This window comes from Microcaecilia unicolor, chromosome 2, assembly GCF_901765095.1.
Source record: "Microcaecilia unicolor chromosome 2, aMicUni1.1, whole genome shotgun sequence".
In the NCBI taxonomy this organism is placed as follows: Eukaryota; Metazoa; Chordata; class Amphibia; order Gymnophiona; family Siphonopidae; genus Microcaecilia; species Microcaecilia unicolor.
The window spans coordinates 118,890,749-118,915,455 of record NC_044032.1 but is presented as its reverse complement, the minus strand read 5'-3'; the positions used below and the strand labels follow the sequence as shown (position 1 = coordinate 118,915,455).

Genomic DNA, 24,707 nt, shown 5'->3' with positions numbered 1-24,707 from the left:
CTGGGTCCAAGGGAAGGCGCACAGCATAATCCTCCGACATCGGAGTCCAGCGCTGCAGCAAAGAGTGTTGAAGTGGTCTCATATGAGCCCTGGCCCAGGGCACTACATCCATCGTGGCCGTCATAGAGCCCAACAGCTGCACATAGTCCCAAGCCCGAAGAGGAGAGGCTACTAGGAACTGGTCCACCTGAGCCTGAAGTTTGACAATCCGATTGTCTGGCAGGAACACTCTGCCCACTTGGGTGTCGAATCGAACTCCCAGGTACTCCAGGGACTGAGTCGGGCGCAGCTGGCTCTTCTCCAAGTTGATGATCCATCCCAGGGAGCTCAAAAGAGCAACTACCCGGTCCACAGCTTTGCCGCACTCTGCATAAGAGGGGGCTCGGATCAACCAGTCGTCCAGATAAGGATGGACTTGTACCCCTTCCTTTCGTAGGAAGGCCGCGATGACCACCATTACTTTGGAAAAGGTCCGCGGAGCAGTAGCCAACCCGAACGGGAGGGCTCTGAACTGGAAGTGTCGTCCCAGGACTGCAAAACGCAGAAAGCGTTGATGAGGAGGCCAGATGGGAATATGCAGGTACGCTTCCTTGATGTCCAAGGAAGCCAAGAACTCTCCTGCCTTCACTGCCGCTATAACAGAGCGGAGAGTCTCCATGCGAAAGTGCCGCACTTTCAAGGCCCGATTGACCCCTTTGAGGTCGAGGATAGGCCGGACAGAACCTCCTTTCTTTGGTACCACAAAGTAAATGGAGTAACGCCCCTTGCCAAGCTGACTTTCTGGCACCGGAACGACCGCCCCCAGGCGGATCAGATTGTCCAAGGTCTGCTGCACTGCCACAGCTTTGACCGGAGACTTGCAGGGAGAGAGTACAAACCCGTCTCTTAAGGGTCGGCAGAACTCTAGCTTGTAGCCGTCTCTGATGACTTCCAGCACCCAAGCGTCTGAAGTTATTGTGGTCCACTCGCCCAGAAACGAGGACAGCCGTCCTCCAATCTGCACTGGGGCGTGGACCAAGGCCCCGTCATTGGGTACGAGACCCTGGGGGAGGACCGGAGGGAGCACCTCCGGGACGGCGGTCTCTGCGAAAGGAATGCTGCTTGGGGGAGAAATTCCTCTTAAAGGAAGAGGGGGCAGAGGAACCCGACCTGCCCGGGCGGTACCGACGGGCTTCCTGAAACCGTCCTCTGGAGGTACCAGGACGAGACTAGCCCGAACCCTGACCTCTGGTAACTTCTTGCCCTTAGACGTGCCGAGATCGGTCACGATTTTGTCCAGCTCGACCCCAAAGAGCAGCTTGCCTTTAAAAGGCAATCTAGCCAGGCGGGATTTAGAGGCGTGGTCAGCAGACCAATGTTTCAGCCAAAGCCACCGCCGCGCAGAGATTGTCTGAGCCATGCCTTTCGCTGAGGCCCTCAAGACATCATACAGCAAGTCTGCCAAACAGGCTAAGCCCGATTCCAGGGCCGGCCAATCAGCCCTCAAGGAATGATCCGAGGGGGAAGCCCGCTGCACCATAGTCCGGCACGCCCTGGCCACATAGGAGCCGCAAACTGAGGCCTGCAAACTTAAAGCAGCTGCCTCAAAGGACGACCTTAAGGCCGCCTCCAATCTTCTGTCTTGGGCGTCCTTTAGGGCCGTGCCACCTTCCACCGGCAACGCCGTTTTCTTAGTCACCGCAGTGATTAAAGAATCCACGGTAGGCCACAGATAGGCCTCACGTTCACTTTCAGTCAAAGGATAGAGGCGGGACATAGCCCTAGCCACTTTAAGGCTCGCTTCCGGGACATCCCATTGAGCCGAAATTAAGCTGTGCATGGCATCATGCACGTGGAAGGTTCTAGGCGGGCGCTTCGTCCCCAGCATAATGGCAGAGCCAACAGGGGCTGAGGGAGAGACGTCCTCCGGAGAGGAAATCTTCAAAGTGTCCATGGCCTGTACCAACAGGTTGGGCAAATCCTCTGAGCTAAAAAGCCGCGCTGCAGAGGGGTCATCCGCTCCATCCGAGCGGGGATCCGTCTCCTCCAAGGAATCCGCAAAGGACCGTTGGGAGACCTCAGATACGCTGCCCTCATCTACATCGGAGGAGACAAAGTCCTCCAAGGCCTGGGAATCAACCCGAGGGCGTTTACCTCTGGGAACCTCAACCTCTTTACCAGACGAGGGAGCAGGGGCAGCGTTTTGCATAAGGAAGGCCTGATGCAGCAGCAAAACAAACTCGGGGGAGAAACCCCCCAGACTGTGCACTTCTGCAGCCTGGGCAACAGCCCTAGACGCACCCTCAACCGGCACTCGCAAGAGTGGGGGAGAGACATGCTGCGCATCCAAAATGGCGTCCAGCGCGACACTCCGCGAAGGAGCCGCGCGGGAAGAACGGCGCTTAACTTTAGCCGCTTTTGTGCCGTCGCCCAAATTAAGGGCGTTCATGGCATTAATGTCTCCAACCTCAAGGGCGGCCCAAGAAGAAGCCGTCCGAGCCACGTGGCCGGCCAAGATGGCGGAGGCGAGGAGCGGGGGATGGGCGTTTATGGCGGGAAAAACCGCCACGCCGGAGGAAGGACCGGGACATTCATCGGTCATGAAACTGTCACCCAACAAGGGCGAATCAGGCTTTAAGACCCCCGCATCCCCTCTAGAAGCGCTCAAGCGATTCGGGGAGCGACTCTTTAAGCCCTCGCCCTCCGACGCCATATGCCACGAGGAGAAGAATCGGGGAACCCCCTGCCCGCTATAAAAAAGGTAAAAATTACCTGCTTGCCGCTCCGAGCTGCAACGACCTGGTGTCCCAGTGAGTAGCTGCAATAAACGTTTAAATAAACGTCGAAATAAACGCCTTTAAGGACGTTCAAAAAAATTTTTTTTTCTTTTAACGGAGCCAGCGGGAGGGGGGAGAAAAGGAGGGACCTGGCGCCACCAGGTTTGCACTTGCTCAAGAAGAGCCCTCAACCCCAGGCACTCAACAAAACCTAAGAATTAGGCTTGGAGGCCTAGCCAGAGCTGCTGCTGTGTGTGACCACCACCTGCTGAGATAGAGAACATACTGAGGAGTTTCCGGCAGCACATGACCACATATAGGGAGGCAAAAGTTTGCTCTCTATCTCCACCTGCTGGTAGATGGACACAACCCACCAGTCTATGGATTGATCAGCTTGATGATATGGAACTTGAGTGCTGAATTTGGCACTCAAAATTGAGAGTCAAATTCAGTCATCAACGCTGTTTTATAAGGAGTGTTCATCCCAAAGCACCTTTTATAGAACAACATGGAACACCGAATTTTATCAGCCACGTATGTTCAGCACCATTTATAGAATCTGTCCCACTATAACTGTATGTGTGTGCACAAAAATACATGTCCGACAGATAGCTAGGCTCCCCCTTTCAGCACATCAGGCCTAAGATGCAAGCCTATGACCCAGGAGCTAACTCAGGGCTTCTTTTACAATTCCCACGCGACAAACAGAGGAAGCCCATAGGAACTGAACGGGCTTCTGCTCATTTGTCGCACCGAGAATCAGTAGCGTGGCTTTGTAAAAGAGGCCCTAAGAGATGAGCAAGAAATGTGAATAGACATCTCCTTTATCTAATCGGCTGAATAGGCTGGTTAATTCAACATAGAATGCGAAGTGAAAAAAAAAAAGCTTTTTAGAAGATTCAAGCCTAAGATAAGTGATAAGTTCATTCCATCGTTTTAGAGCTGCTACTGTGAAGCATGTTTGTCTAGTAGAATCAGATCTTATGCACAAAGATAGGATACTGTACAAGGAATTTAAATACTGGCTACGAAGGCAGAATACCAGAATAGTAAATTCTACGAACAAGAATCAGAATTTTTAATGCAGTTCTAAAAGTGATTGGTAACTGATGTTCTCCGACCAACAGAGTTGTTACATGGTCAAAATGTGTTGTCCCAGTGATCAGTTTTACTCTCCTCCTGATTTCAGCTGAGCTACTGAAAAAACAAAATCCTGTACTGAAATATCAGCTTTACAACAAAGAACAGAATCAAAACTTAGGGGGTGTCTTACAGCAGCCTCTTCACTGATGGAAATTCAGACTTTAATATACTGTACATTTAGAATACTGACACAAACAAAACAATTATTTGTATTTTGTACATGAGGGTAATGAAATTATTTTTATCTTATCCCCTTTTTAACAAAGTAAAAGAACAAACTGTGTTAACAGTTTCTAAGAAATAGGCTCTGTGCAGCTCGTCAGCAATAATGCTCACGCTTTTGGTTACTAAACAAGCAAATCTATCCACAACTTGCATTATGTTAGAAAGTGCCTCAAGTACTCATGCTTCAGGATTCTCATATTTAATATTTTAAAATTGCTTCCATCATCCAAAAACACTGAAAACAGAAGGAAGTGATGTCTAGTATGCTGACTATTGGGACTATGAGACAAGAGAATGCCTAGGAAATGAACTACAGTCTCCACCCAACAGTGGCTCATGACTCTAGGCTTCTGTCTTAGCTTTCCAAATTATGCATTATTATTTCTTATCAGTCCTTTTCTGCATTCGCCACAAGGCCTGTTATGAAATTAAAGCACAAGAATGTACTACCAAGGTATCTGTTCTAATGGCGGTCATCTGTAGACATACGGAGTATTAAAATTCTAAACTATGGTATTATTCTATTTGGAAAAGAGATAATATATAAAACACTTTAAATCAACATCTGAACAAAATGATAGATACGCAGAACCGACAAGACTGTGAATAAAGTTTCATGAGCAGTGTAAATCATATCTATGGCTAGAGTTATGAAGTGGAATCCATCATCCTACAGATGTATTTTGCTCTCCACCTTCATCTTTCATGGGTCACTTGATTTTATATCAGTCCTCTCATCCTCCTCCATAACCTTATCTACTGCTTCCTGAAGTAGGAAGCAACGGTCAAATGAGCAACAGAGAAAGCTAGTCGAAAAGTGCATTATCAATTCGGTTTTAGTTTAATGTGTCAGATGTTAGAGCATTACTAGCAATTTTAAGACAGATTTCTCTTCAGTCTTGCTGAGGCTTAGCTTCGTTTATGGTCTTCCAGTCAGAATTACCCTCACTTTATGTTCAAAAACTTCAAAAGAAAAGAGTTAAAGGGGTGCTGCTGTCTGTTAGTAAATAAATCCTGTATCAGTCTATTTTCAAAACCAATCTAAGAAAATGTTCCACTTGCTGATTTTAGCTGAGCTACTGAGAGAACAAGAAAATCCTTCTGTAAAGCTCTCAATAAGATGCTATCCAGAACACTGAAGTGTAAAACCTAGACTGCAGAAACAAAATCACACAAAGGCCTACAGAAACTTAATAAAGACAGCAAAGGAAGTTTAAAATGTTAAGGGGGTTATATGCTAAGGGGGTTATTTACTAAGGGGGGAGTTCTCAAAGCTTACCATGCTTGCAACATTTGATTTAGACTGGTTGTAGCCGGTCTATTCAGCGTCTAATGCACAAAGGGATTCTGCGTGGCTTTTACTGTTCGCGATAGCAGCTATTGATAATCCTATGCAAATGTATCACAACAAGCTCATTCAAATGAGCATTCTGTGCAATTCAGAGATGTTTTCATGCTATGCACAGAAAGAAGCATCTACCTTTGACATTCAAAATGTTCTGGCAGGTCTGGAGCTGTCATTCCATGAGGGTGACTTATCGGTAAAGCAGTCTGCTTGTATTTTTTTTAATAGTATCTGCACATGTGTGTGAAATGTGCCATGAGCGTGTATTGTGTGTGTGTGTGGGGGGGGGGGGGGGGGGGGCACTGTTAAAAAGTTGTAGTGGAACCACAACCATGCTTTTTTTCCCTGGGCATAAGTACATAAGTATTGCCATACTGGGAAAGACCAAAGATCCATCAAATCCAGCATCCTGTTTCCAACAGTGGCCAATCCAGGTCACAAATACCTGGCAAGATCCCAAAAAAGTACAGAACATTTTATACTGCTTATCCCAGAAATAGTGGATTTTCCCCAAGTCCATTTAATAATAGACTATATAACATCGATGTTTACCGTGAAACTGTTCTACAGTAGGTGCTTTCCCTACTCAGCCACTTGCAGAATTTCTGCACATCTCATTTGCACACAATTTCCTTTAAGCATTGATCGCTGTTTCAAAATCAGTAAGTTCAGCTGTAGATATAGACACATTCGGTAGTTAACAGTGACTTTTGAGCATCTGGCCAGAAGAGTTCACAGAAGGCTCTTTTTATGCAATAGGCCTTGCAGAACATAATGTACATTTACAGTGCTAACACATGTTGTTAGTAACTCCTAAGAAGTCACTGGTCAATATTCAGCCAGGGCAGTCAGTGTGTTTTTAAATGTGAACAGCCGCGGGCGGAAATCAGGCCAAGATATTTAATGTGGGCTGTTGGAGCACTGGCATTGAATATCTGGGCATATCCAGGCTTATCCAAGTTCCAGCCGATATTCAGCAGGACCTGATAAAGACATTTATCCAGCCCAACTATTAGACGGGACTAAGAGAAAGGGGTCTGACACATGAGTTGCCTTAAAGCAGCTCATGTGACAAGTCCTTCAACCCCCCCCAATAGAACTCTCCCTCCCCCAATCTCCCCATACAAAGACCCCCTTTGCAAAGATCCCTCTCTCCCTTCCCCCAACCCTCTGATCCAACATAAAGACTCTTCCCCCCACTACAGAACCCTCCCTCACCAGATGCCCTGCAATCACTTTTCCCCTTAATTCTATAACAAGATGCCTAAACTTAATCACCATTTGCATGCTTAAATTTATAGAATACTAACACTTCTGTAGATGAATGTTAAGTACTAGCAGTGCACTCAAAGGTATTCTATAATGTATGTGCACAAATGCCTTTAACATGCAAGTGTAAGGGGCGGGGGGGGGGGGGGCAACATTTACACACAACTTCAAATATTCTGTACATTATGCATGCCTATTTATGCCAGCCATAGGTCTGGTGTAAGCTGTTGCACCTAAAAGTAGGCTCACTGATGCCATTTCACACTAATATTCTAAAAGAACACATATATTCTATAATATTCTATAAGAACACTTGTGTTCTTACACAATAGGTTCACTACTCATGTTAGTTGGGCACCTAAATTGTGGTGCAGTTAAAGAATTGCCCCCTCGTCCTCTAGATTACAGTCCTGTTTAAAATCAAGACATCAATAATGTGACTTACAGGTGAATTTTCGAAAGAGAAGGGCGCCTATCTTCCGACACAAATCGGGAGATGGGCGTCCTTCTCGCAAGGTTGCCCAAATCGGCATAATCAAAAGCCGATTTTGGGTGCCCTCAACTGCTTTCCGTCGCGAGGACGACCAAAGTTCATGGGGGCGTGTCGGCAGTGTAGCGAAGGCGGGACTGGGGCGTGCTTAGGAGATGGGCGTCCTCGGCCGATAATGGAAAAAAGAAGGGCGTCCCTGACGAACATTTGGATGGCTTTACTTGGTCCATTTTTTTCATGACCAAGCATCAAAAAGGTGCCCAAACTGAACAGATGACCACCGGAGGGAATCGGGGATCACCTCCCCTTACTCCCCCAGTGGTCACTAACCCCCTCCCACCATAAAAAAAAAAGTTTAAAAATACTTTTTTGCCAGCCTCTATGCCAGCCTCATATGCCATACTCAGGTCCATCGCAGCAGTATGCAGGTACCTGGAGCAGTTGTAGTGGGTGCAGTGTACTTCAGGCAGGCGGGCCCAGGCCCATTTCCCCCCCCCCCCCCCCCCACCTATTACACATGGTGGTAAATGTGAACCCTCCAAAACCCACTGTACCCACATGTAGGTGCCCCCCTTCATCCTTAAGGGCTATGGTAGTGGCGTACAGTTGTGGGTTTCGGGTTTGCGGGGGATTGGGGGGCTCAGCACCCAAGGTAAGGGAGCTATGCACATGGAACCTTTTTCTGAAGTCCACTGCAGTGCCCCATTGGGTGCCCGGTTGGTGTCCTGGCATGTGAGGGGGACCAGTGCACTATGAATGCTGGCTTCTCCCATGACCAAATGGCCTGGATTTGGTCGCGTTTTGAAGATGGGCGTCCTCGGTTTCCATTATCACCGAAAACCGGGGACGACCATCTCAAAAACGACCTAAGGACGACCATCTCTAAGGTCAACCTAAATTTCATGATTTGGGCGTCCCCGATCGCATTATCGAAACAAAAGATGGACGCCCATCTTGTTTCGATAATACGGGTTGCCCCGCCCCTGTATGGGGCCAACCTGCAAGGACACCCTCATGAAAACTTGGGCGTCCCATTCGATTATGCCCTTCCACGTGAACTGTTTCTAAATCTCTCTAGAAAACCTATGAAGCCTAAACTATCAAGCAACACATATTGTTTGCAACCTTCTCATTTTGTTACCCTTCTTCTTCTAGATGGTACATAGTAAATCTGATCAAAGAGCAACAAATCTTTCAGCCACTAAAAGCCGCAGGTAGGTAACACAACAGGTGATTGGGGAAATTAAGCAGCCATAGAATCAGACTTGTTACAGTTTTCTAGTTTCTCTGTTTTTAATACATAAAGTTACCTACATTAAAGCAGTCCTGACACACTGAAGGTCTCTTTTTTTTTTAAATTTAACAGTCACTAATTTCTCAGATTACCAAGAGATTCTTGTTGCCCCTGAACCTGCACTTGCCATTCAGATGAGTTCTTGCCTTGAACCAATAAGCTTTTATTAATAAACTAGCCATTAAGCCCATAAAAACGGGCGAGTATTGCAGCCCTCCTCTCTCCCCTTGTCCACCGATCCTCCCCCCACCCCCATATCCAGCAACCCTCTCTTTTCCTTGGCCTCCCCCCTTCCCCAGCAACCCTCCTCTCTGCCCTGCTCTCACCCCATGTCCAGCAACCATGCCCTCTCCCCCCTGCCCTCCCCCCATGTCCAGCTACCCTCCTCGCCGCCACTCCCTCGCCCCTCCGTGCCGGGGCCCCTGCACTGACCTGACAGCGCCTCTCACCTCCGTGTGAAAGCTCTGCTGCTGCCTGCAGCACTTCCATACGGAGGTGAGAGGTGCTATCAGGTCAGTGAAGGGGGCCCGATACGGAGGGGGGCGGGAGCGGCGGCGGGGATGGGGGGGGAAGGGTGGAGGTTGTTTCGCGCGATGTTCCTTTCCAGGGGCCAGCGGTGGCGTCCGACAATTCAATTCCGTTTCCCTCTCTGTTCCGCCCTCTGACGTCATGACGTCTTGACGCGAGGGAGGGACAGAGAAGGAAGTCTCTACTGCACATTTGCAAGTGAGTACGGTCACTTGCCATTTATATGTTTGATTCCGCCCTCTGACGTCATGACGTCTTGACGCGAGGGAGGGACAGAGAAGGAAGTCTCTACTGCACATTTGCAAGTGAGTACGGTCACTTGCCGTTTATATGTTTGATGCCTGGTCCTGTCAGAAATCTTCTGTTTTGTTTTTTCACACCGAATTAAAGCAAAGGAGCTCTCTTGGTTTTTTTTTTAATTTACTGGTGAGGCAGGCTAGAGCTCTAAAGACCGGGCGGCAAGGGGGGAAAGGGTGAAGCAGGGACCCAGAAGACTGAGTATGCCCCCAAAGTCGGCACCACCAGCCAGACACCCCTAAACTCAACTGGCCCACAGGACCCAGGAGTATCCCCAACAAACAAATCCAGGAGCTGCTGAAGCACCGTCCACCATCTGCTGAAGATAGAGATGTACTGAGGTGAAGGAGGAGCTGGCCGTCTGGTATCACTGCCTTCAGCTTTGTAATCTCTATCTCCACCTGCTGGTAGATGGACACAACCCACCAGTTCTTGGATTCATCTGCTGCATACGCTAAGGAAAATTGTTTTGGCTACCTCTCTTCATCTTTGACCTTTGACCTTGTTAATCATTCTCTGCTTCTCTCCCATCTTTCATCACTAGGTATCACAGGAGACATCTACAACTGGTTTAAATCATTTCTCTCACAACATTCTTTCCAAGTTCAAACAACATCTTCTATCTCGGAGACTAAGGAGCTTCATTGTGGTGTCCCTCAAGGTTCAATCTTTTCCACCTTCTATTTAATTTATTTTTAAGTCCTCTTGCTACCCTCATCCAGTCATTTGGGATTTCAGCTTATTAAGCAGATGACATTCTTCTCATCTATCCTACCTATCCAAGTTAGTCTTCCCCCCTGTGATTCTTCCCTTTCAGATGTGCCTAGACGCAGTCACTAATTGGTTAAAGGACCACCATTTAGTCCTCAACCCAGATAAAACAGTAGCCTGTTGGTTTACTGGTTTTTCCACACTTCCACCTATGCCTCTCACTCTATTTGGACAAATCACTCCTGTCACTAGCTTCAAATATTTGAGAATTATCTGGGACACTGCCCTCTCCTTCAAGCCTCTAATAGCACAAATATCTAAGATTATCTTTCTTTCTTTTTCGACAGCTTCGAGCTTTTCATCACTATTTCAATCTTAATGACTATCATGCACTACCGTTTTCTTTTTTCAGAGGTGGCCAGTTCAAATCCTGCTGCTGCTCTTTGTGATCTTGGGCAAGTCACTTAACCCTCCATTGCCTCAGGTACAAAGTTAGAGCAAAATCTAAATAAATACATAAATAAAATAAATAAATCCAAGTCACAAACACCTAACAGGATGCCAAAAACCAGATACATTCTCATTTTTCTCACTTTTAGTGATAAGTAGTGGCTTTCCCATATCTACTTGGGCTAATAATGGTTCATAAACTCTTCCTCCAAGAACTCACTCTAAGACTAGCTCACTGCAAGTTGAGGTAATTTATCTAACCTTTTTTTTTTTTTACATCAAATGCTCTGCCTGAAATAATAAATTACCCCCCCCCCCCTTTAAATATATTATATTGCTGAGTTAGATGTTGGGCTATTATTGTAGAAGAGGATTATTTTAAAAGAGTTTATACTTTGCTCTTGGGCTTTTTAGTTCTCTAGATCAAAGAGGATAGCTAAAAATATGGTTTTCAAGCCACAACACTTCTGAGGCGTTTCAGTCAAATAAGCTGTGAAATTTGCTGTTAGAGGATGTGATAAAGGCATAGCTGGATCTGAGAAGTGGGGAAAGCATGCAGAGCATGGCTCAAGGAAATCTTTCCAACCCCTCTGTATGCACACATGTGTCTGTGTGTGTATTAAGAACTTGTTAAAAGATGCAGCAATGTGAAAAATGTTTTCCCCCCTCCTGATTCCCCCTGTTATCGCATATATATGTCACACTGAATGGTTTCTGATCTTTTAAACAAAATGTAATACATAAGACAAAGAGAACCTGAATAAACACATAAAAGTGGTTTCTATTAAAGAAATGACTAGACTACCACTGGCCTCCTTAAATGCACCAAAGAGAACTGGAAGCAGTCAGAAAACAAATACAGGCCTCTGGGGAAAAAATCAACTTATTTTAAATGATATTTCACTGATAAATTAAAATAGAAAGCATAATGAACAGCTGTAGGAATCCAGAATTTCATACCCCCTAATATACCCTGTAATATGCCAAACACAACTTTCTATTTTATGGATTAAAACCAGCACTAACGTTTTTGTACCCTAGAGCATATGTCTCAAATAGATGTACTGCCAAACTGGTCCTGTTTTCAGAAGTCCTTCCCAAAATCTCCAAAAAGCTTATTAAGTCTTATTATTGAAAATGATCTAAATTCTAACTCATAATTGGGTTTAGCAGAGATCTAACAATCATACCAATAAGACCCTATAAAAGCATTATAAATTATGTTTCATGGTTCATTAGCCAGCTTTTGAATAAAAAAAAAGTCCCACATCATGAAGAACTTGTCAATTTCTATACCCTTTCCCAGAGTTGTTGAGATTTCTTTGCCATTTCTATATAATCTGTCATCCACACAGGGCTCTGGGGCCAGCCATCTGGCATGCATACATTTTCTGGCAAGGAGGCTGACTGCTATGAATTGGCTCGAAAACTTAGAAGCATTAATCAATCAGACTATCTCCCAAATCCACCATTACCTTAATTCTGGAAAGGTAGTCTTTGATGAAGAATAAACCTTATCACTTGATCCTAGAATCTATTTATACCTTTACAACAATGGCAAAAAGTATTATAACCAAACTAAAAAAATGTCAGTGAAGACTGTACAAAAATGGACAGAAAAATTCTTCATACAGACTCAAAGATCTGAATAGGTAGTATATATGCTGGGTAGAAGGATGAAAACCATTAAGATTCAGCATTTTGTATTATCAAAGCAGCGATGTAATAAAAATCCATGCATTAATTTAATGCATGAACAAATCTGCGGTAAAAGACCTATCTGCAATGTTCTTTAAGATGCAGAGGAGAAAGATTGTGGCTAAGATAGGAAGGCCCCTTACAGACACATCCGAAGAAACCATAACAGAAATATCAATATACTCTCTAAATTACAATTATCAGTAGACAATATTAAAGAGTGATTTGAGACAAACACAGCAAGGGTGACAGACAATGAAAATAGAAACTCAATTCAAAATTACAATGAGGCAATGTAGAGAAACTGAGTACCAAGAAAAACAGATCATCAAACTAGAAAAAAAGAACTGAAGATCATAATCTGTCCCTCAGAGTCCATAGAAGACAATAACTGGCCTTCTGAAATATGGAGCTGAGTCCTACCTCTGATATCATTTTCATCTGGGTCAACTGCTGAACGTTCTTCACTCCCCCCCCCCCCCCAATTTTCTCTGGTCCCTCCACTTCTGTCTAGCTCTTTCCTACAGTTACACTCCCATCTCCATCCAGCTACAGAGGTGTAGCTAGGTGAGGTGCAAGGGGAGCAGTCGCTCCTCCAAACAGATTTTGAATGAAATAGTGCCTCTGCAGATTGACCCTTCAATCTTGAACCAGCGCCTATTGAACCAGTGGAGGAGTGGCCTAGTGGTTAGGGTGGTGGACTCTGGTCCTGGGGAACTAAGGAACTGAGTTCGATTCCCACTTCAGGCACAGCTCCTTGTGACTCTGGGCAAGTCACTTAACCCTCCATTGCCCCAGGTACAAATAAGTACCTGTATATGTAAGCTGCATTGAGCCTGCCATGAGTGGGAAAGCGCAGGGTACAAATGTAACTAAATAATAAATAAAAATTTTATAAAAGGCCTGCTCCCCCTGACATCAAAACCTGGCCATAACTCTGCCCAGCTGCCCTTTTCTCCCTGTTTTGGTGCTTAAATTTGCATACTCTTCACACTCTTCACTTGCCTCTCTTACATCTGGCACACTCCTCTTGTGCCCATTGGTCCATGCTCTCCCGTGCAGCACCTAAGTATTCCTCTCTACCGTGCCCTGAAACAATGAAAACAGAAACCCTATACAATTTCACACAAGCTTAGGCTATTTTATTTACATTCTGCAATATCTGAACATTCTAAGTGGAGAATACACATACAAAATAAAAAATGACCAACAATATTTTAAATAAAAAAATATAAAATATCCAGCAACATAAATGCACACAAAGGCACCACTCAATTTTCTTTTCCATCTCCAAATGTACAACAAATAATCAGTCTACGTCCATACTTTTTTCAGCAAACTACAGTACAGTCTCAATTATCCAACCTAAACAGGACTACAGAAAGGGCTCAGTTTATAAATAAGTCACTAATGCAGAACTGTGTCAAAGGCTTTGCTGAAATCTAAGTATACTACATCTAGCACTCTCACTCAATTTGCTCCTCTGCTCACCCAACCAACAAAATTAATCAGATTCATCTGCCAAGACCTATCTCTAGTAAAGCCAGCAGTCCAATGGATACCAGAAACCTCACTCTGCTCTGTTCTAGGTAGTTTCACTGATATGTACACACACAACATATTCTTCACTTTCAGTGTAAAAGAACTACAGAAATATCCAAAATTTAAGCACAAATAAAAAGTTGATTGCATAAGTCTTCCTACCCTTTGTCACAGCAAACCCAAATCAGCTCAGTTTCCGAAACTGTCTTACCAACTTAAATAGAGACCACTCATGTCCAGTCATAGTATCTGAGTTAATATGAAACCTCCTGGATGGGTAATCAAACTGTTTCTGTGGTATGAAGAAAATCAGAAGCAAAGGTACATACTAGACACTGAGCTACTGAAAAATGTTTAGGATAAAGTTATTCAAATGTACAGATTCGGGAAATTTATAAGAAAATGTCAATGTGTTTGAATATTCCTTGGAATAGGACGTTAGGTAATCAATCCAAACAAGACTCCAGAGGTTAATGAAGAAAGACGTGTTTATTGGCACAAAAAGATTCAATGGACTCGACACAGTCCCGTGTTTCGGCAGTAATATGACTGCCTCAGGAGTCAAAGTGTGTCCTGCAGTAAGTACTCCATTTATGCTAAGTTAAGCATATGGTAGCACCTAATGCAGCTTAGTAAAAGGAACCCTAAGTGAACCAGGTATTAAAATAGTCCACAAGCCATCTGTAAAAACAAAATACAGTAAATTTTCAGTAATTATAAGGGCACAAACTCATGAATGTACAAAACATTTGGGGCCCTGTTTACAAAGGCGTGCTAGCCTTTTTAGCGCATGTAAACATTGTAGATGCCCACAGGAATATTATGGGCATCTACACGGTTAGTGTGCAAAAAAAAACGCTAGCACACCTTTGTAAACAGGGCCCTTGGTTGGTGTATTAAACTCAGTTATAAACACAACTGAAGATAAAAAATCAAAACCTGATATTCAATGTGTTTCACTCTGGTTATCATACATCTATCCTTTCATTCTAAAATTTGACATATCTGAACCTCTTAAACCGCAGAATTCAAATTTAGAAAAAAAATGTACCTGTAATCATCTATTTGTACCAGAAATCGCACAATGTCATGATGTGCTTTTAGTACTTGAAGCTCCGTATAAGGATTGTGTGTTTGTTCTTCACCTATGGTTAGTACAGGGGATTTCTAAAAGACATAAAACAGAAAACACATCTTTACATTGTTTAGCTTAATTAAATACAAATAATTTTCAAGTATTAGATGTCATATTTACTTTCATGATATGTAACACGCCTCATATAAAAAGAAAAATGACGTACTGTTCAATCTAGCATAAATTTCCAACAGAATAACATCCCTTATTCTTTTTCACTATGGGGTCCTTTTACACTTGTTTGCTTATTGCAGCATAAAAGGGTTTACTGTGGGGCACATTCAGGCATCCTGTGATACTTTTTGGGTTAGCATATGCATACCACAAGCTAAAAAATTATTTTATTTTTTACCACGGGAGAGGGCAAGTCTGGGGATAAAGCGTGGGCATGTCTGAGGTAATCAGTGCAACTACATTGGCTCGTACTAACTGATTAGTATGCAAGCCTTTATCATCTACAAAACAGGTGGTGGTAAGGGCTCACACGATAATCTTTTTTAATAGCTATGCGCTAATGGCAACATTAGCACATAGTCATTAATAAAACATTTAAAAAATCGGCCATTTTACTACTGCACAGGGAAGCCCTGTGTAAGGACAAGCTACGGACACTTTTTAGTGCTGCTTTGTAAAAGGACTCCCATGTAAGGTGACTTTTACTGCAGCAATGATATACTATAGACAAGCAATCAAAATGTTAGCAACAGAACACTTTAGGCCTAAATTGTTAATATCTTGTCAAAACAAGGAAAAATCTTTCTGAAAAGAGAACCCTGTCAGGGTTGCCAGCAAAAAATCTCCCTGCTCAATCTGAACTCGAAAGGAGTACAAAATAGCTCAAGCTATCTGAAGAGTGTGTGTGTTTGTGGGGGGGGTGCCCCCCTTGGTGGTCACTGCCTGCCCAACAAGCTGTCTGAGGAGAGGGGGAAGGGGTCCCCCGTGGTCACTGCCGCGACAAGCTATGCTGCTGTGTGACATGCTTGATCCTACTCCTCCAATCCCACGTGCTCACTGCTTGCTGGACTGATAACCTCATCACCTACCTCACCCTCCTATTGGTCAAATTTGGAGTCAGAATGAGGCTTGAGATGTACCAACAGCCCAAAAAGTATCAACCCACAACTGTTCAAAAGTGCCTGCAATCAACTTATTAAAGCCGTCCAATTCCATGGGAAAACTGTGGAGTTGTCAACCCTGAACCCTGTATGCATACATTTTCCTATGAGTTACACATGCTAGAAAACCAAACTGCTCCAATGTGTGGGATTACATAGGACTTCGTACAGTCTATTTCAAGGGACATCATACAAAATTAAAATATGACCACTCAGTGTTTGTTTCACATGCATGTATTTTAGCTGTTAACGATAAGCAGCGGCTTGTATTACTGAAGGAATTTTTCCCCATAAAAGTGGCAAGAAGACTTTTTCCTGTCGACATTCATAATGATACAATTTGTTTTGTTATTTGTTTAGTTTTATCTTAACAAAAATGTGTCCTGAATATCACAAAAAAGGTCTAATGTGCTAAAGGGTGTTTTTTTTAATCATAAATTCAAAATTGGAAAAGCCCTTCCCTACATCTGACTCAAGAATTTAAATAGTTGCAAAAAAGTAACTATGACAGTATGATTATGGACTAGATTCTATATATGGTGCCTGAAAATCCGGCACCAAAAATATTGCCACTTAAGTGTATTCTTTAAACCACACCTACATTTAGGCGCAGTTTATAGAATATGCCTAGCCGCCTTATAGAATACACTTAGCGGCCATGCCTGCGCCTAACTCTAGGCGCATCCATTTACACCAAGAAAAACTTGGTGGAAATACCGGCACCTAAATTAGGCGCGAAGCAGGTGTAATCTATAAACATGCATGTAGGTTTCTGGAACGCCCATGGCCTGCCCGTGGCAATGCCCCCTTTCTGACAGCACACATTAGAATTTACGCACACCACTTTACAGAATACGCCTAGCAAGCTGTGTGCTTAAATTCTAATTAATGCCAGTTAGTATCAATAATTGCTTAAGTGGCAATTATCAGTGCTGATTGGCTTAATTAAATTGCACACGCAAATCCAGAATACAACCAGATTTATGCACACAATTTTTGTCACATTATATTGAATCCGGGGGTACATGTCTCACCCACCAATCCTAAGTACTCTTGGGTCACTATTTGGGATGGAGAGGGAGTAGTTACCACCTTCTGCTGTTTTACTACCTTTCTACATATATGTTGTCTAAGTCATAAAAGGGACATTCAAGGTCAAGAAGTCCACAATTTAAAGCCCAATTTTACAAAAAGGTTTACTTAAAGTGGAGCCTTCTATAAAATATATATAATGTGGTAAAGTTGTATATTATGGAAGCATGTACAGCTGGAACAGCTGCATAGATGTCGTTACCCAATTCCAGGCTCCAGACTTTTTGGCCAGTCCTGGTTTTGAGTGGACATCCCAAAGCAGTGTGGGATTTGTAGTGCCAGATCCTGTCCATTGAAACCAGTGCTACAAGTTCCATAATACAACAGGATGGGGTTGACAGAAGTCCAGGACTGTCTCAACATCGCCACCCTGGAACTGGGTAACTTGGTATTCCTGTATTTTATGCATTTAAAAAAAATGTCAAAGAGCAGAATCACTCAAGGTTTTGTACATGTCAGCATCTACACACACAAGTATCTTAATTAGCAATGCTGGACATCCAAGGACAGCCAATTAATATAACAAAGATATTTTTATTAAAGCAAACAAAATAAATCTGATTTGTATCAGGTATGTTTAACTTTTTTGGAACAGTATCAACAGGTTGAAGTGTAGTTAATATGCCTCCCTTTCCCTTCCCTCCTCCACTGTACTTACTAGGCCATTATGGTCATCCTAAAGATGCCCCCTCTTGTTCAGGAACATGAAACCCTCCACTCATTCTTCCTGGTGAAACAAATAATAGTCATGCTGCCAGCAAAATATCCACCAGCACATCACAGAAATGCAAGTCTCACACACTAGCACACGCTCTGTGAGAGCCTTCTCTCACTCATTTAGACCCTCAATCATTTTGATCACCATTTTCATGACATGCAAGCTTAAAGAGAAAAAAAAGCTAAGTGGCCCAACCAGAAAGGGAAAATATGAATACAACTTCCTCAATAATTTGCCTCCTGCCCCATCCTTTCAACTGTACCTACATGTGTATGCGCTATGAAACCTATGCACATATTTTAGCCACTGGACAAACTTCTTTGAAAACTGGCTTATATTGTACATGCATCATTTTGAAGAAACAAATACCACTTTACACTGCCTTGTTTTCATTTGCAAAAGACTATCACCTTAAATCTTGATGCACTATCTGAAGAACCTCACTCTTTAGGATGGTTTATCTATGGCATCTATGAAACCACAGAGTATTTAACAGGGGCTTAAAGTCCTATACCAGAAACCTTTAGTACGTAGGACCCTTCATGTTCTATTTTTCACTTCTGTGAGAAAATAACCAAGTCACACAGCCATGAACATGATTTCATGAACCTGTAGTGCTGCAGAAGAAAAGGAAGCGGCCACCTGGTACCTACACACCTCCTGCTGTCCCTGCTGTTCCCGGCTCCCAAGCAGCCATCGTAGCATGAGGGCAACGAACAGCAGCAGCTTCCGCCGCTCGAAGGATAGGCACACAGTGACAGGGTATCCCAGGCAAGCTTCAGACCCAGTTGCCGGCACCCACTACGCACACCACTTCCCAGTTCTCGCTCACTCGAACTCGCTGTATACCAATCACCAAGCAGCTTTCGCGACTGCGCAAGGTCAACAGAACGTCATGCAATAGCTCGCCCTCTAGCGGACGGCGGCCCTAGATGGACAAACGTAGTGTGACGTCACGTAACCTTACCTTTTATGTTTGATTGCAGTCGTCGACTGTGGGTGTTCTGGTTACAGGGAGTTGAGATTATTTGGTGTTCCCCTCAAAAAATAGTGGATTTCCCTTTCTCCTTTTTAGAAACTGAAAACGCGTACCATAATAGATTTTATAATGGACTCTGCTTTTCCAACAATATGTGCTGGACAGTAAAAATTGACTTTATTAGATCAGGGTAGTTCTAATACCGTCAATTTTTGCCGCCCTGCTGGAAATTACCAGGGGTTACAATAACTAAAGTAATAATACAATCATAATACTAATGCAGTATGTACCCTGATGCTGCATTAGTATTATGATTATATTATTACTTTAGTTATTTGTAACTCCTAGACTACTGCAATCTGCTTCTTGCTGGCCTCCCACTTAGTCACCCAGACGGATGCGGGAGAAGGCAGATGTGTTGGCTACGGTGCTGGAAGAACGAATGAGGTCTAGACCAAAGGGGAGGGGCAGGAGAACAAGAGGAACGCGGTCCCCCATAGGGCGTAACCAGTGTGCAAAATTGCCGACAAGAAGGACACTGGTGGGCTGATTGTCCAGAGGAGATACGGGACAACCCGAGAGAAGAGGAATCATGGGACCGGCAGAGAGAGGAGGAGACCGGCGACCGTACGGGGGCCCCTAGGCGAGGCCGTGGGAGGGGCCGAAGAGAGAGAGGACGGGATGACCGGAGGGAATGGCAGATGGCTGTGGACGCTACCCGAGACGGCTCAGCATGAAGAAAACCGGAGGGCAGAGTCCCCACTGACCCTCTGGTGGAAATTCGAGTGGGGACAGAATCTATGAAGGCCTTACTAGACACAGGGGCCCAGCGATCTGTTATCACCACCTGCCATAGCCCCAGCCACGAAAAGAAACTATACCAATTGTGGGAGCCTCCGGGAAATCCCTTGCGGCCCCCCTCCTCAAAGAGCGCCAAGTCCAGATCGGAGGGACGATGGTGTCCCATCAGTTCATACACATCCCTGGATGCCCGGTCCCCTTGATTGGTCGAGACCTACTCTGTAAGCTCCAGGCCACCTTGAAGTTCAAGACTACGGGTGAAGTGGAAGCTCGCTTTGAAGATCGGCCAGTAACACTTATCTGTCCAGTAAGAGAAGAATGGAGACTACATGTTCCCCCATACTGCGGGACCCGGCGACTGCCGGTTACGACCAGAACACCCCTTTCGCCCAGCAGAGGCGGCCATAATGGATGAAGTGCCTGATGTATGGGCAGAATTGAACCCCGGCGGACTGGCCGTAAACGCTATCCCCATCTGGATTGAGCTCAAACCGAATGCTCAAGTTGTTAACCAGGACAATACCACATCCCCTATGCAGCCCGGCATAGTATGCACATACATCTACAGAAACTCCTTCAACAGGGAGTCCTTAAGCCAATCAGATCCGCATGGAACACCCCATTGTTGCCCGTTAAGAAGCCAGGAACATCCGAGTACAGACCCGTCCAGGACCTGAGGAAAGTCAACAACCAGGTAGCCGACATCGTTGCCCTCGTACCGAACCCATACTCCATCCTGGCCCAAGTGCCATCTCAGACCAAGTGGTACAGTGTCATTGATTTGAAGGACGCCTTCTTCTCCATCCCTCTTGCTGTTGACAGCCAAAAGTTGTTTGCCTTCACGTGGGAAGACTTACAGACGGGAACCAAGCAGCAATATACATGGACCCGGCTTCCCAGGGGTTCAAGAACTCCCCCACCCTCTTTGGTGACCAGCTTGCCCAGGACCTGAAACGTACCAAGACGAGTACGGGCCGGTCGTCCAATACGTGGATGACCTGTTGGTGGCCCGTGAGACGTACACGGACTGTGCAGAAGCCACCCTTTACCTCTTGAAAACCCTGGAAGCCCAGGGGTACCGGGCCAGTCGCAAGAAGGCGCAGATATGCGAGATCGAAGTCGAGTATCTGGGGTTTCGCCTCCGAGAAGGAACCCGACGGCTCGGTATCCCCCGAACCCAAGCCATCCGCAACCAACCCACTCCTGCAAATAAGAAGGAACTACGGGCACTCCTCGGAGCCGCTGGATATTGCCGCATTTGGATTATCAATTTTGCCATCCTGACCCACAGGTTGTACGCCAAACTGAAAGGACCTGAACTCGAGGGCCAAAATCTCCAGTGGGAGAAACACGAACTGAAAGCCCTTCAGGACCTTAAGGATGCCCTTGCGGCCCCACCAGCGCTCGGACTGCCAGATGTGACTAAGCCGTTCCACTTGTTCATCGACGAAAAGAAGGGATTGGCACTTGGAGTCCTCACCCAACTGGTCGGCACCTGGCAACGCCCTGTAGCATACCTCTCCAAGAGCATGGACAACGTGGCACGAGGATGGCCGGGCTGTCTCCGAAGCATTGCAGCGGCCTGTCTCCTGATACACGAGGCCAATAAACTCACATTCGGCCAAACACTTTTTGTGACCACACCCCACACCATCCGCGGCCTACTCGAGAGCCACGGACCCAGATGGATGACCAACTCCCGATTGGTCAAATACCAAGCCCTCCTGTGCGAGAATCCGGAGGTGCGGATCCTGGACACGACCAACCTCAATCCTGCCACCCTCCTTCCGGCCCCTGAACCACCACTCCACGACTGTGAAGAGGTAATGGCCACTGTGCACTCGAGCAGACCTGACCTGAAGGATCAACCCTGGCAAGGGGCATCACCCTTTTTAACCGATGGAAGCAGCAGGTGATAGAGGGAATTCGAAGAGCTGGCTATGCGGTGGTATCGGAGGACCATGTGATCGAGGCTATGGCTCTGACAACCCCGGAACATCAGCCCAGAAAGCGGAGCTAATCGCCCTCACCAGAGCCCTCCTGTGGGCTGAAGGGAAAGTTGTCAACATTTACACCGACTCCAAATACGCTTTCCTCACCCTCCAGGTGCACGGAGCCTTGTACAAAGAGAGGGGATTTCTGACAGCTGAAGGGAAAGGACTTGCAAATGCCGCTGAAATCTGCCAATTACTCGAGTCGGTATGGAAGCCGAAGAAGGTGGCTGTGATGCACTGCAGGGCCCACACTGGAAGAACGGACCCTATCGCCCGGGGAAATCAGCGGGCGGACGACGCTGCAAAAGGGCAAGTCAGCTCCCCTACTCCTCTCACCCTCCTGACCCCGTACTCGTCGTCCAGCTCCCTACGGAGACCCCTATTTACACCCCCCAAGAAACGGAATGGGCCCAACAAGAGGGTCTACAGTCACGCAATGGCTGGTGGATACTACAGGATGGGCGTATATGGATACCCGAAGCCTTGGCCTGGACGGTGGCCAAGGAGGCTCACGACCGCACCCACCTGGGAAGGGACGCCCTGGGGCGCTTACTTGAGAAGACCTACTACATCAACAAACTATCCCTGTGGACCAAAACGCTTCCAGCCGATGCGCGACTTGTGCCCGGAACAACCCTCGAACGGGGCCCGGCCCTATGCCAGGACATGTTCTCCGAGGCACCAGCCCTTTCCACGTGTGCCAGATTGACTTCACACACATGCCCCCGGCGCGCGGTTACAAAGCTATCATCGTCGCCGTGTGTACCTACACCGGATGGATTGAAGCCCAGCCCACTAGAACGGAAATGGCTAAAGAAGTTACCTCCCTACTGCTTCATCAAATCCTACCCAGATACGGCCTCCCCAAGCAAATAAATTCTGACAACGGCCCCGCCTTCGCCAGTGAAGTAACACAACAGCTCAGTACCAGACTGGGCCTCGATTGGAAGTTGCATTGTGCCTGGAGACCCCAAAGCAGTGGAGTAGTAGAGAGGGCTAACCGATCCCTGAAGAACCAGCTTGCCAAGCTATGCCAAGAAGCAAAAGCCAAGTGGCCCGACCTGCTCCCCCTGGCCTGCTGCATCTTAGGTGTACCCCCAAGGCTACAGGCCTTACTCCTTACGAGATGATGTACGCTAGGCCACCACCACTGCCCTCCTTCCCGACTCCTTGCAGATACAGGGTGAGAGTTCCTTAGTAAAACAGATGAGAGCCTTACACCAGGTAGTGCAAGACATCCAGCAGTACACTGAAAGAGTAGCTCCCTTGGTCCTCACCAATCCGACGCACAGGTTCAGGGTGGGAGACGAGGTATGGGTAAAAGAGTGGGATGAATCTGACTGCCTAAAGCCAAAATGGAAGGGGCCCTCCCTTGTTCTCCTAACGACCTCCACCGCTGTTAAAATTGCAGGAAGCCCAGTGTGGATACATGGACCCGATTGAAGCCTGCTGCTCCCACTAGCAGCTCCCTGAAGCGTTGGACTGCGCACCAACATCCTGACGCTCCATTACGGCTGACTCTAAGAAAGACGTGAACCACCAGATTCATGCCTGCCCAGCAACAGGAACTCAGTTTCTGGACCCACTGCGTTTTTGGCTCTCTCTTTATCGCAGCCATAATCGTGGGCCTTATCATCTTCTTGCTGCAAAGGCTCGGATACCTTCCACCGCATATATGATGCTGAGCCTACTACTCCTCCTCTGCTCAGTCCCGAGCTATTACCCCTTGAGCCAGAACTGTACTGAATGTTTGCGCCTCGTGCGCCACCGTATAGAGGGAGGATATCACCTAGTCACTACCCTCATTCACCAGACGCAGCCCCCGGAAGGCGGTTGCCAGTTTCTCCCGACTTGTGCCCTCATCACTCCGAATGGCCTCCAACAGTTCCACAGATGCCTCCAAGGAAATCTCACTATCTGTCACAGCCCTACCAAACCAAGATACTACAATGTCACCCTCAGCGTAGGACTCCCTGCGTATGTGGCCGGACCTCCGGGAGTCGAGGGAGATGGCATTCTGTATTACATTAATTCCACTCGTATCCTTGTCGGTGGCATCCAAACTGTAGCAACCCTCACCTTCGACGTCTGTGCCGCCATGGACAGCACCCTTGGTCTCGCAAGTGTGGTAGCCAGAGTTGGCGAGAGGCATACGTTAAGGACCACAAGTATGTCTGCCCCTTCAGTCCAGACATGAGATGCTGCTCCCCGTGGGTGTGGCTCCCATGCGCCGGCGACACTCGAGCCTCGGGCTGGGACCGAGTATGTGCTTATACGGGAGGAGGATACACCGGCTGCGCCGGCCCTGGGTGAATTTCGTCGAGGTTCTGGTAACTATGTGTCCCTCGACTGGCCCATCCGAGGACACGACATGCCCTGGAGAGGAACGTGGGGCCTCGGCATTGACGGCGGAGGAATGGATCCGTTGACATATATTACCATATATCAGAGTCTCGAAACGAAGCCTCCTACGCACTACCAGACTACTGTTGTCGGCTACCAAGACGTATTCGATGAAATTGCTCGTGCCGAGCAGACCGAGACTAAATTCCCCATTTCCCCAGAAGCCCGAAATATGTTCCTCAATTTGGCTGAAAACATCGCCCTCTCCCTCGGAATTGCCAACTGTTTCGTCTGTGGAGGCACCGACATGGGTGAACAATGGCCCTGGGAAGCGAGAGAGATCCGACAACACACATGGGATGCACTCAACACCACTAACATTACCTTTCCCCAACGGCCGAAGCCGTACGAATGGGCCCTGAGAACAAACATCATAGGTACCCTCTGCGCTAGTCGAGCGCCATCGAAGCGTTACTCTGTACCAGTGGGAGACTCTGCTTGTACGGGGGTTCTTCACTACAATGGCAGCCGGACGACCTGGTGGCAAACGGACAACCTGCCCGCCCCGGAGCCTATCTGGACAGAACCCACCTTGAACATGACATGGACCTACGGAGGGAACGCTTCCCTCAAGTGGGTAGCCCCGGCGGGCTACTACTATATCTGCGGACGCAGGGCCTATGAACAGCTCCCGACCCGCTGGTACGGTACCTGCCTCTTGGGCACGGTCCGACCTAGTTTTTTCCTTCTGCCCATACAAGTTGGCGAAACTTTGGGTATCC

At 46.5% G+C, this 24,707-nt stretch overlaps 1 protein-coding gene across 1 annotated transcript in view; it reads right to left on the bottom strand.

Annotated features, from left to right (window-relative positions):
- LOC115462277 (WD repeat-containing protein 41-like) overlaps nt 1-18,666 on the bottom strand; it is a 181,717-nt gene extending 163,051 nt beyond the window's left edge. The window contains exons 1-2 of the mRNA XM_030192289.1: nt 18,466-18,666; nt 14,800-14,915 (exon numbers count right to left, since the gene is read on the bottom strand). Coding sequence (XP_030048149.1) covers nt 14,800-14,915; nt 18,466-18,513 — 164 coding nt within the window. The 5' untranslated portion in view covers nt 18,514-18,666. The remainder of the gene's footprint in view (nt 1-14,799; nt 14,916-18,465) is intronic.
- Nucleotides 18,667-24,707: the final 6,041 nt, after the last annotated feature.